General features: G+C 35.8%; 1 protein-coding gene across 1 annotated transcript in view; it reads left to right on the top strand.

Annotated features, from left to right (window-relative positions):
* The window catches only part of LRRC2 (leucine rich repeat containing 2), a 56,216-nt gene that overhangs the window by 11,751 nt on the left and 31,005 nt on the right, over positions 1 to 13,460 (top strand). The window contains exon 3 of the mRNA XM_009640579.1: positions 6,348 to 6,504. Within this exon, the coding sequence (XP_009638874.1) occupies positions 6,348 to 6,504 (157 nt within the window). The remainder of the gene's footprint in view (positions 1 to 6,347; positions 6,505 to 13,460) is intronic.

The raw sequence follows: 13,460 nt of genomic DNA on the forward strand, positions 1-13,460 counted from the left end.
CCATTAACATTTTGCTCTGTCACCATAAAAAAGGTTTCACATGAGGAGGCAAAGTCAAACATATGTAATTTGGTCTGTTTTCCAGAGCATTTCATTTCAATTTGACATACTGAAATATTATATTTAAGAGATACTTGTGTAGTGTTATGTACATTGAGCCACCTTGAGCAATATGCTCCTAACCAACATGTGTGATACCACTGTGCTTCATTGTCCAGCTCTAGCCTGGTTAAAGTGGGCTTCCTGTTTTGACAAGATACTGTGACATAGTTCAAGTGTCTGCAGACAAAGATAAAATCAAAGCTGCTTTATTTACAGAAGATCAATTATCCTTCAAAATCAAAGAACATTGCCAGTCTCTAACAGCTGAAAATTAGTTTAAAAATGTACAAATCCGCTTGACAAAATTCTGAAAGGAGTGAATTTCCCCTTATTGCAGAAATTTTGTAAAAATTGTATTGGTTTTACAAATCACATCACTTATTTTGCTTTTTTTAATCTCAACTGCTGCTTCTAAACCAAATGTGGGATCAGACATAACGCTCTTTCCCCCTATTACTCTCTCACAAAAAAGTGCTCCTAGGCAAAATGAAAGCCGCATAGGCTGGCAATTTGCATGTGAAAAGATCTGTGGACATGTGAGAGTTTTCTCGGAGAAACCTGTATGTTAGGTAGCTGGGAGGTTTGGTATTACTTGTGGTTTAGTTTTTGTAATGTGTTTTGTGCACAAATGCATCTATGGGTTGAACATTTGGAAGATTAAACACTCAGACACTAGGAAAAGTCAGAGCTGGGATTGCCTGTGCATTTTTACAGGTGCATAATCAGCTTGATTTGCTTTTAGCTGACCACCTACCATTGACAACAGCAAACAGCACAGCCCTGTGAAGCATCTGTTTGGGAACTAGCTGCTGAATCCTCTGTCTCACTTGCTTTTAGCTGATAAGTATTTCTATCATGTTTCCCCTTTTGTCTCATAAATGAAGCAGTAATATACCTTCTGGACAGTTGATAGCTAAATCTGAGTAGGTTGCTGGTATGACTTACAGATTTAATTTTGAGAACTGGGCTTGCTTCTGGGCTGTACCAGTTCTCTTTCTGGACACTATGAAGTTAAGTCTGACAGAGGAGTAATCGCCAGCATAGGGATTTTTCAAGATCAAAGCAAGTGGCTTTACCCATCCTTCCCACAGGTCTCAATGTAAGGTCTCTCACTGGAAACTTCAGCAGCAAATAAACTGAGTCCACGAATCAGCTACTGGTGCTACTTGCAATGTTGCAACCAATTAGAATGGTAGCTTGTGTTTGGCACTAATCAGTGCCCAGGCTGTCTAGATGGTAAAAATGTAGACACGTCACAAGGATGTTCTTGTCTCATGCTCCATATCCATACAGTGTAACAGTGAATCTGACCCACTGATTCTGCATTGTTGAGTATGAGGGTAAAAATAGGTTTTGTAGAACACTCCATCATGTACTGGGGTAGCTTATTACTAGTTATTTTGTAAATAATCTCAGATCTCCTCCTGAGAACCTTTGTAAGGGAGAAAATCAGAGCAGATTACACATTTTTAATTCTTGATAGGAATGTCTTCCTTAAGGACCTCTGTGCCCCTTTTTTTCCCACCTCTCAAATGGCTTTGAATTGGTAGTGTATTTTCATGAGATGGAGACGCACTGTTTCTTGTACTTGTTAAGTAATTATTTTAACATATCTGAGGAAATATAAAGCTCATACAATGAATACTAGGTTAAACAAACAGGTACAGAGTACTAGCCGAAGAGAGTAGGGCTTGATTTTACAGTATATGAATTCTGAGGAATTGTATTTTATTTATGCAGATCCATAATTCCTTGTGGATCATTAATTCTTACTAGTTATTATTCACCTATAAGCTAATTTTTTGAGACATGCAGTTTGAGCGTCTAGACATCTCAAGTCACAATGGTTTTCTAACAGCGTGGGTCACACTAACTTAAAGGAAATCTTCTGAATTACAGTGCAGTAAATAGGATTAGTATCAAGCCTGTATGTTTGAAAGACATGTACTCAGTGGATCTCTCTGAATCTGAAAGTCCTCCTGTCTGTCCAGGGTGGCTAGCTTCTGGCTGTGGACAGTGGTTGACAACCGTAATGATGAGCCAGTTTTACCTTTGACTGTCAGAGCTCCACCTGGAAGAGGCTGTGTGACAACATCCTTAAGGTTCAACGGTCCTTGCCTCCTCTTCTGCATGCCAGTCAAATACTTCTGACACAAGTTTGTCGTGCATTTCTGCCAGCTGGGAACAGTAATGAATGAATATTTGAATTTAGAAAAGAAAAGGTCTTATAACAACAAACGAACTAGTCTCATAGTCTGATTTGTGAATGAAAGCAGGCTTTTCTCTTCTTTTTATAAAAAAATGGGCAGAACTCAGTTGTATTGCCCCAGCACCGAGTCTCCTAAATCCTCCTATGTTTGCAACACCCTTGCGACTTGACATGAAAATGGTGTACTGTGCCACAATAATTTGAGTATGTTTCAGAAAAAAAAATATTTATCTGAGATTTTTCCAGGCAAACCCACCATGAAAAGGAGCTATATAAGGACTTTGGACTCGAACTGTATGTTTGAATCAGATGGAGGGTTAATGAAACACTTAATTGAGATCTTTTGTACATGTAAACATGTATCTACCGAATTAAATGAGTTCTTCAGCAAAATAGCACTGCTATTAGAGCAGAATGAAAACTGTGGCAAAATAATGCCATGAATATTCATATGAATTTTTCAATGAATTAACTTTAACTCTTTTTCCCCTCTGAGTGTTACTTTCTGCTTCTAACTAATGAATGTTTATTCTCTAGTGGATCAGTGAATTTTAAATGATATTCAGAAAATATTCAGGAAAACAAAATTTTTGAATTTGTGATATCAATATTGGCAAAGGAAAGGTGATGATGTTCCCTCAAATGCAGAGCAAGACTGCTCTTGTCTGTGCTGCTTTACCTAAGCAGAGGATCTGGATGCATACGTACTTTAAACAGCTTTAATATTCAAATGTGCAGAATAAGTAAATGAATGAGTAATGGTAAAATTCTTTACTCATACCTCATGACCTTCTTGCATACCATTTCTTAATAGAAAAAGACATCAAATTAATTACTACATCTGTATTTATTCTCCCAGTTTTATTTTCTAATGTGCTGTGTATTTTCACAGAGAACAGAGAATTTCCATTTGTTGTTCCCAGCTGTTAGTAACAATGAGGTATTTATTTGCCACAAAGGGTCAGATAGAATTGCTGCATTGAATGGATGGAGAAAATCTGTCTTGTGCTTTTTTAACTTCCAGAGATCTTTTTCCCCCCAGAAGTATAAAATTCCTGACCCAGTCCGGTAATACAGGTGGCCTTGAGACATGCTAGTTTTGGAACTAGCTCTAAGCTTTCTCAAAGATGAGGGAGATTTAAATCTAAGATTTTTTTGACCCGTGACAGATAAAACTACACAGTTGGAAAAGAAACAAAACCAAAACTTCTAGGAGCTTTGATCACAGTTTTAGTTCAGGCTCATATCTAGTAGGTAAATTCTGTCCTAATTAGAAATAGTATAATTAGCAATGATTGTAGGTTTGCTATTTATTTTCTTTTAATACACTTTTTTCCTGCTCCCAAAAATCAAAGGAGTTTGAGGTATTGTTTTGCTGTTAAAGGCAAACGACTGGCTATCTTCCAAGTGTCAGTCTTTGTGGAGCAATTTATCAGCAGACTGCCAGCTTTAGTGTGGCAGCAGAAGATTACAAAAGAACACACAAGGGAATCAGAGAGTAAAGCAAACATAAAGCTTGTGCAAATTTCATTCCCCATCCCTATCTAGTTTATAAATGAAGAAAAATACCACATCAATTTATGTTTCAGCAACACAAATAAAATGCATTGTAAGTTGGAAAATGCTAAAAACCCACATTATAGCAAAGTATTTGTAAGCTTACATTTGCAAATTGTAAATATGATTATAAGATATAAGGAAATAATATAAAGAAAGAAAAGTAAGTCAGGGCAATTGACAGAAGAATGAAACCTCCTTCCACTCCTTTGAAGCCATGCCTGAATTTATTTCTGTTGCTGCACAAGACTATCTTGGTGCTTTAAACTACCATTAATACAGAAATAAAGATTTAAAAAAAATAATTTGGCTTAATTTTTCTAAAATTAGGAAGACATTTGATCTTAATCTGAGAGAGTGATTTGTGTGCTGCACTGTTTTCAACATATTAGGGAGAAGTTTGTGGGCTATGCCCTTCAGTCTGGGAGAAGAGCAAGTCTGTTGGCTCCACAAGGGCAAGCATTCCTCTCTGCTCCCTGCTGTATCTGCCTGTAAGGAGCTGGAGATGGTCCGTTGTGACAACAAGGTGCAAAAACCAGTTGAAAGACAAAGACAGACCTGGAGTGTGGACAAATAGAGTGGCAAACAGTATCTGTTACCCAGACATCTTTTTCCCTCCAATATGACTATTCTGCATCTGCTTTCTCTGTGAATCAAGATTCTTCCCTACAGTGGCATCCACGACACACCAGCTAAATGCTATCCCCTGTGTGCTGCATTTTCCATTCTGTACAGGTGGGAAAGACAATAGTAATTGAATTTGTACTTGATATTTATTATTTTATTTTGCTGCAGAAAAATGTGCAGCGCTAAAGGTGGAGGAGTGGAAACCCACTCCAGAAAGTTGGAGAGATTTCTCATTACCAGCCCTGAGGCATTTCAGGCATTTTATTTTTTAACTGCTGTAAACTGACAAATATAGAAGATGGATCATAATACAATATAGACCTAGTGGGAAAATGAAGCAAGAAATGAAATGATCCACATCAAATATGGAAGGGTAGGTAGCAAGTCAGAACTACATATATAGGCTAAGTGTGTCCATGTGTGAATTTGAAAAGAACTGAAATTAGAGACAGCAACAACCAAACAAGAACAGTTTATGATCAACAGTCCAGTATATCTTTAATTACAATTAGATGTTTTAATTTAGCTAAGACTTAAGTAGCACTATTCCTAGTTCAGAAGTTCAGAATTAATAAAAAAACATCAAAATGCATCACTTTTTTTTAATGTCTTGGGGAATCTATGAAATCTAGAATGAAAAAAGAAAAGTGAGAATGTCCTCTGTATAAAAACCAGTAATTCCAACTGTGTTGTATTCTTCATGCACAGGAAAAAAAATTGGAAGTTATAAAGGAATTAAAGTATTACATCTCCTTTTATGGAACAAAGTTAGTGATAGCATTTCATCCAGATTATTTATTCCATATGTTACCAATGCACAGTCATATAAAACCCAGGACAGGCTGGTAAATTATGTGTTGCTTTAGAAAATGGAGTTTAAATGATCTGACCTTCAATTTTATGAATTGATTTTTGTCTCTTTCAAGTTCAAGGAATTTGATGACATAATTCAAACAAAGATGTGTGCAACTGACCTGAATACCAATTAACTAAAGCAATTTTGTAAGAATCTAAGGCTTCAGAACTTTAGTTTCAGTAACTGTTATACATTAGAGAATTTGGACGAACAAAATAGCCTGAAAATTACTCAGAAACCAATTTATTTGCTGTGTATTTGGAACAATACTAGAATTCTTAAAGAAAAAGATTTGGCACGAATAAAACAAGAACTAATTGCAATTATGGACTGATTTAAAAACTGAGTATTTTTATTCTTCCTAAAGAAATTTAGTAAAAATTTTCAAACATTCTAGAAATAACATTGGAAGTTAAGTCATTTAGTTGAAAAGAGACTTTAAAAATGTGGTATGTGGGTATCCTATCTGAAATGCTTCTGTTCCTTGGACTCTGTTCCATTTTGGCAAACAAATTCTGAAACATTGGCTAGTATTAAGAATGTCACAGTTGGGTTTTTTTTTTTCTGGTGACGAATTCTATTTAGATATTCTCCACACACCTGCTCTTCTCTTCCGTGTTGCATTTTATTACATCTTGATGTGTGAATTAAAGCACTGAAATGTGTTTTAAGAAAAAATCCTCCAGCTGGAAAAAGGAGATAATATGGAAGACCCCAAACAGGTTGAGTGCTTCAGACAGGTTTCAGTTTTAGAGCAAAATAATTGCATTAGCAGTTAAAAAAAAGTGAATATGTGTTGACAGACAGCTGCAATGATCTTTGATAGCAAACAGCTCTTATGAAGTTTTGGCAAACTGCTGTTCTACATCAAGATAGTTAAGGCAAAGTGTTGAGGTTGGGCTGTGGAATTTTTTTGCCCCTGTATTTAGAAACATGGTAGAACAAAATTCTTCTAACTTGATGCTTTCCATTCACCTGTTCTTATTTCACTTACAGGAATTCCCAGATTCTCTGAAAGAACAAACCTACCTGAAAGAATGGCACGTGAACAATACATTGATACAAACCATTCCAGCCTACATTGCATTATTTCAAGATCTGAAAGTATTGGAGTTGTCAAAAAATCAAATCAACCATCTCCCAGTAGAGATTGGTAAGTTGGTTCAAGATACTCAGCTATTCATACTTACATATTTAGCTATATTGCAGGGAAATGAGCACCTGTGGATAATTGTCTTCTTGCTCTTTTCCAGTGAACAGGCCCTTCTAAATTTTTACAGCTCTCTGGCTGTCATTACACTTGTCAAACTGTATGCAATACCATGTGTGTAGTATGGCTCAAACATGGGAAAAAACTTACACATTTTTATTATCTGACTATAAGGCTATAATACTATATAATTATATATATATACTTACATGTATATATATATATATATATATAAAATACTGCTTGTATTCAAGTATATGGAGAGTTCTTCCTGGCAACAGGTGGTGTTTTATGTTCCTTACAGGTTAAGAAAAATAGGAGTATGACAGAACTGTAAACCTCAAACAAAATGAATTGAAACATAAGATTGTGCTAAAAATTAATAAAAACCATAATGTTGCATAAAATCCATCTTTTGAATTTTATGATGAGTTCAGTAATGATGCCCATTTAATAAAGTAGTATATCCAACATGACATCAGGGCTTTTAGAGAAGCAAATTCTTAATGTTTACATACTTTGGCCTTTGCTATTTTAAGCTATATAATAACAAGAGTTTTAGTGTTTGACTCTCCAGTGTTTTCTGATCTTACAATACAAAAAGTTTGTTTGAAAGACTCTAATGATTTGAGAGGGATTTACTGCTCTTACAAGGAAGAGTGTTGCTGTAACTAGTGGTATCTTTGAGAGCTGGAGAAACTGGGTCCACTATGAGGTCTCCATAGTTGAGTCCATGCACCCAGGTGTACTAGTACCTCAGCCTTTGTTTTTTAATGCAGTAGTCCTAAAGCTTTCCCTATGACTGCTATTCCTTACGTAAAATAACAGCTAACAACTTTAAAAAAAGATAAAGACTAAAACCTCCACCTCCCTAGTGATCACAGATTTAGCTAAGAAAAACAGGCAGAGAGTGCCCTGAAACACAGAGATCAGTGCTAGACTTTTCTACTCTTTTTCTAGGCTATTCGTAGACTACCACTAATGCTTTTAACATATTTTACACAGAATATTTCCCACTGACATTGAGATATATTTTATAGTTTCAACCTGGCAGCTAAATATACTAACAAATCATAAACAAGATGCGAGCAGCAGATAATGGACATAAAATAAACACTAACTGTTTTGTCAGCACTTATTTCAAGTTCCACTGACTGTGGAACTCAGATGGTCAGTGAGTTTAATGTGCAAACACCTTCTACCAGGTGGCATGGAAGAAAGGGGAAAGGACATAGTTCCCTTCCAGAGGCTCATCTAAACCATTAGGTTTTAACCTAAAACATAAGGTTTTAATGGGTCACTGCTTAACAATTGAGGCAGGTAAAGGCTAAGAAAGTTTTTTCTTTCTTTTTGTAATACTGTACATTGTTAATGAAAATGAACCCCAAGGAAAAGTGATTATGAATGTTAACAAAATCTGTTTCCAGAAAAAAGGCACAAAACCAGATTATTCTAGCAAAATCAATTCTCTGTAGAGGGTAATGTAAAGGCCGTGTCAGACCTTTCTTGGGAAATAAGGAAGAAAGTTTCAAATGCTTCTAGTAGCAATCACTCTTCTTTCAATTGTGTTTCATGTGATTTCTGCTCATCAGTAGCTTTCATGTTATTCCCATTTATTCACTTTGCCTCCAATAGGCTCATTCCTCTGACTAATACCCAAGGTGTTGTTTTCTTCCTTTCAATGTTTTTGCTGTGGCTTTTTTATGTAAATGCTTGACTGAAAGGGCCAGGGAATATTAGAAAACTGTTTCCTGTTTTCTAATATTCCTGTAACACAACGTTATAGGACTCACCATCCTCCTCTTAACAGTGAACTCTTGTTCAGAATATTTTTTTTTTAAGATTCATTAAATCAGGATGGGCACGACTGTACTAAACACTCATCTGGACAAACCTGGATTTGAACGTTTCCTTCTGAGGCAATGTATAACCAAATTAACAAATTTGGTTAGCCATAGATGCTATTTAGACAAGAATTCTACATCACAGCAGTAATTATAGTCTATCCAAAGACACAGATTCACCAATGTAGTTTAAAAATAAATACAAAAAAGCCACTCCAAGGCTGTGCAACTGAACTGTTCAGCATTTTTTTTGCCAAAACTGCCTAATGATTTTCAGTCTTAGACAATGTCCTGTGTTGATATACCACCTATTAGTAATGCAATGGAGATGCCCTTGTTGTTATGGCATAAATTACAGAGAAATTTTTATCTATTTTGTAATAGATAAAAGCTATATCTATCTATATCTGTCTAATTTATATAGTGCTCTCTTTGTTGACATGTAAGGTGGTATGGTTGCAAATGGCTATGGTTTTATTTTGTGTTATATATGCATACAGACATAGACACTAATATGTTTTGGAAATGTTCATTATTTTAATAGGACATTATTTTGAAAGGTCTTGGACATTTTGAAGCTTTTGGATGCTGCTTCAAATGAAAACTTTCATACTTTAGTCATCTAGATGCTAAATTATCACAGGCAAAACAATCAATGTGGATTTGGTTTGGGACCTCTATCTAAGCAATGAGTGAGGTCTGGGTGTTAAATCAGGAGGTAAGGTCTCTGGAAAGGTTAAGTGCTAAAGTAGTCATAATTTTGTGTTCTATTTACAAAACAGCAGCAAGTAGGTAAATATCACAGCTAAAACATACTTGAGAGTAATGACAGATGGTTGAAGTTGGCAGTGTTGAGTCTTTAATCTCCAGACAGAATTGAAGCCAAGTTGACACCAACAAATCATCCAGCAGAAGCTAAACTGGTGAGCCACGTTTGGACTACTTTTGATTCTCATAAGAGGGCTTTAAAGGTGTGAGAGAACAGGAGATCATAAGAATACTTTAAGTGAAAAAGTATTGCTGCAGTGGGAAACTCTGTACTAAAATATCTGCAGGAACTGAAATTCACGTTCCTGTTTTACCTGATTTAGAAGGCGATGCTCTACTCTGAATCAGAGAGAAGACTTGAATCCATTCTCAGATATTTCAAACTACACTCTTAACTGTAATCACTTATGCACTTAAACAGATCAAATTTGGATCAGAAGACAGAGGAAATACTTTTGATTTGCTTCTTTTTGTGGAATAACAAATATTTGCATGGAAAGCAAGTTAACAAAAACACAGTTGTTGTCTGTGTCAGCATTCTCAGGTCTGTTTTTTCCAGGAATAACAGAAAAAAACCATGAACAGAGGTGTAGCTGGTGGATTTTTCATTGGCAACAGCTGCTGTGCGAGTTTGCAGTTCTGGCTCTGACTGCATGGCTGCAGTGTAGTCACTGTATATCAGTTAGTGCTAGTGCATTAGTAATTGCTATAATTGAAAATATTAAATAGAATACATTCCCATATTCACATAGGAAGTAGTGAACTGCATTTTCATGTGATCCAAAAACTTTTGTGCTGGGATGAGATAGTGAGGCTATATCAGGATTTTATTGTCCCCCAAATTATTCATGAAACATCTCAAAGAGCTGCTAATAAAATCTTTGTACCTCATTATGTTCTCTCACATTTTTGATATGCCAAATATTTAAGTGGAAAAATAACTGTACTTTTGAGACATATTTTAATAAGAAATCACAGGGATTTTTTTTGTCTCCTCCCTACTTCACAGTATGAAATTTCATTTGTGCATACCATTAATCCAATTTCCTAGAACTCAGAAGGGAAAGCTATATGTAATACAGTTTTAAATGACTTCTAGATACCTAAAATAGCTCTTTCTATTAATAAGATTCCCAGTGTGCTGATCTATGAGTTTCCAAGAAGAATACATATTCTCAATTTAAGTGCAGTCTAGTTCTGAGGAATTGCACTCATCTCTTACCCTTGCCATTTATTCAGTACTGAATATTATCTGTCCAACAGCTCAGTGTTACTTGCAACTGAGGAAAATTTTGTTTACATTTCCCATTTGAAGGGGAACTATTAAACACCTCTCTTGCAAGTTGACTGTTCTCAAGAGTATGCCAGTTGCTTTAAGCCTAGCTGCTCAAATGATGGCTTGCTCATACTGGAACAGCTGGTAAGCTCCCCAAAATTTAACCCTTGGTTAGTGCATCACAAAAGTACAAAATTGTACTTTTTATTGGACCCACTAGAGAGGAAATAATCTTTTTTATTCATCTAATTAAGCTATCAAAACTGGGAATATTGTACTAAAATGTAATACAAATATACTGCTTTAACAAATTTCAACATAATTGGATCTTGCAAAGGCCAATACTTTATTAAGGTGAATTTCTTGAAAGGATTTTAAGTAGTACCATTGGGTACTGAGCTCAGACTGTAAACACTGCTGTGGAAACTATTAAATACATAAATCATTTTTGCCAAACAATTCCAATGTGTTGACTTTGTTGTATTGCTTTATGTAACGACATTATATATAACAATGTTAGAACATTCTCCTTCTACATAGAGCAGACTGGTATTAGCAAACTGTAGTTTATTCCTCAGTCTTCACTTGGTTCACAGTGGGAATGTTGGAATCTGTGCACACCATTCTGATTATGGCAGAAAAGTATTATCTAAGAAGCAGCTTTTTCAGTTTCCAAGGTGATTAAAATATATTGTTCTACACTACCCAAACAATTTATATCGTGCTTGTTTCTGATGCTCGAAAAGTGTTTTCCAGATCAGAGACTGAGCTTATACTCTGCTTTGCCCTTGGAAGATATACCCTGTTTTGGGGATCCCCAGGGAGATCAACGTCCATGTTTCAGCAGATAAGCTGAAGTGGTTGAAAAAAGGAAGTCACATATTTTTCTATAGAATTTCTGATCTACCAAAATAACTTCAGTTTAGCTCATTGCATTTTCATTAATTTCCTTTTCAGCACTTTCAGTAGTGCTTCACTCCATATTTTTTTTTTCTCCGAAGGTGTGTTTCTCTACCCTTTGGCCCACAAGAACTTCTTCATATTTTTTTACCTCTATTTTGCTACAAGAAAACCTTCTTTTTTTTTTCCCCTTACAATACACTAGTACTCTTCTGACCACAGACCAATATCCCAAGCTTTATCCTTCTTTTTTTGTAGTAGTAGTAACATGCAATTTGTCTCAGCATGTTTAAATTTTTTTAATTGAACACATGAAGACTGGTTAAGGAATGAATTTTTACTATCCCAGGGTCAATCTGCTACCATTCTACAGCTTTTATAAGCCCTAGTGGCAAAAAAAGGTTTTGCAACTTCGTTATGCAAATGTTGTTGTATTTTATATTATAAAAGATGTTTTAACTGTTACTATAAGCTTGAACAACAGTATCTCCTTTCAGATAAATCAAAGGCAATGTCACTGATTCAGTAGAGAATACTGGAAATAGGAGATTTGTCTTGGCCCATAGGAAACTGCCATCACATCACTGCAGCTCAATGTAAAAATTTGCTTTGTGTTTTACTGCAGTTTATACAAATGTATCTGCATTTGCATTGAATGGGATCCTTAGGTAATAAAGGCTCTCTGTAACTTCATCTGTATTTTGTCTCTGACAACTTGTTAGGAGCACTAATGTAGGCTTGTTGAACAGTGAGGGTGCATTACTGTTATTACTATGCTGCGCTGCCCATCAGAAATTAAAGAGTTTAATTACTGGTTTAATTTTTTTAAAATAATGAATTAAAAAATTAAACTGGGAATGAACACTATCTTAGGCAACAACTATGGCGTTGCAGCTCCCACTTAAAAATAAAATATTCTTAATTGTGGAACTGCTAGGGAAGCCATGGATTTCATTACTGCTTTTATTGCCTCTCCTTGAAAAACACAGAAATGTTAGCTGTTTAACTCCCTAATTTGCATTTTTTATAGAACTGAAAATTCAGTGCCATTAAGCATAGTTAACAACAACATTGTAGCAGCAATGATTTTATTATTACTACTTTTAATTTAGAAGTTGTGCTTGAGCATTATTTGAATGTATAGCTGGCAGGTGGGGCGGTCAAATCCTGCTCTATGTTTGTGCAGCTGTGAAGGGGGTGTCACCTTCTTTGTGCCCTCCTAAGTCTGCCTCAATGGTTGTATTACATGCTCATTAAGCCTGGTGATGGCTGGGCACCATACCTAACAGAGTTCAGAACTTCTGCACTAAGAAGGTATAAATAAGCCCCTACACATAGATTACAAGGTAGTGAAAGTGGTTCATGCTGCCTTACCATCCCATCCCCCCCCCCTCCTTCTCTAAACCTCCAGCTGTTACTGCAATAAACTCCAAATGTGTGAGAATCTCTGGAATCTCACTAACAGTGGCTATGGCATTTGAAGGTTATTTAGGGATTCATTGCTCCCCAATTTTGTGCTCCTTCAGCCAAGATACCTGGATTTGAGAATCTTGAATTGTCATGAATGTTGTCTTGCAATAATATTTGCGCTCTTTCTCTGAAAAAAATAGCCTAGCAGCTTTGTTTAACAGGTCTAGGGGAAAAGCAGACTGACGGTCTTACCCCTTTTGTCTGAGAAAGATCTTAGCTTGTAACCTGGATTACCATTCAGGCCACTCAGATAACTTAATTCTATCCCTGTGTAGATTGTTGCCTGTAAGAATTTTAAACATTTTTTTAGAGGAAGGAGTAATTAGAGACATGAAGCTGAATGGAAACTAGGTTGAAATTAAAAATTTATAAAAGAAAAGCAAGTTGTGCCTGCCTAATTTGGTTTCTGTCTCATTTTTGAGAAGGTGATTGAGCTTCAGGTAGTAGGTCTCGTCTGTCTATCTGGCATCCCATAAAGTATTTGATACAGTGAACTATGGAAAATGAATATTTGAATCTGGGAAAATGGACTTTGCAACACTTGTAAAAATGAGCAAAGGACTTGCTCAAGCAGAGGTAACAAGGCATTTGTTTCAAAAGAGAAACTATTGATCAGGAGGAAGACCACTTGTAGAGTTTCT

This window comes from Egretta garzetta, unplaced genomic scaffold (genome assembly GCF_000687185.1).
Source record: "Egretta garzetta isolate BGI_Z169 unplaced genomic scaffold, ASM68718v1 scaffold696, whole genome shotgun sequence".
NCBI classification, from domain to species: domain Eukaryota; kingdom Metazoa; phylum Chordata; class Aves; order Pelecaniformes; family Ardeidae; genus Egretta; species Egretta garzetta.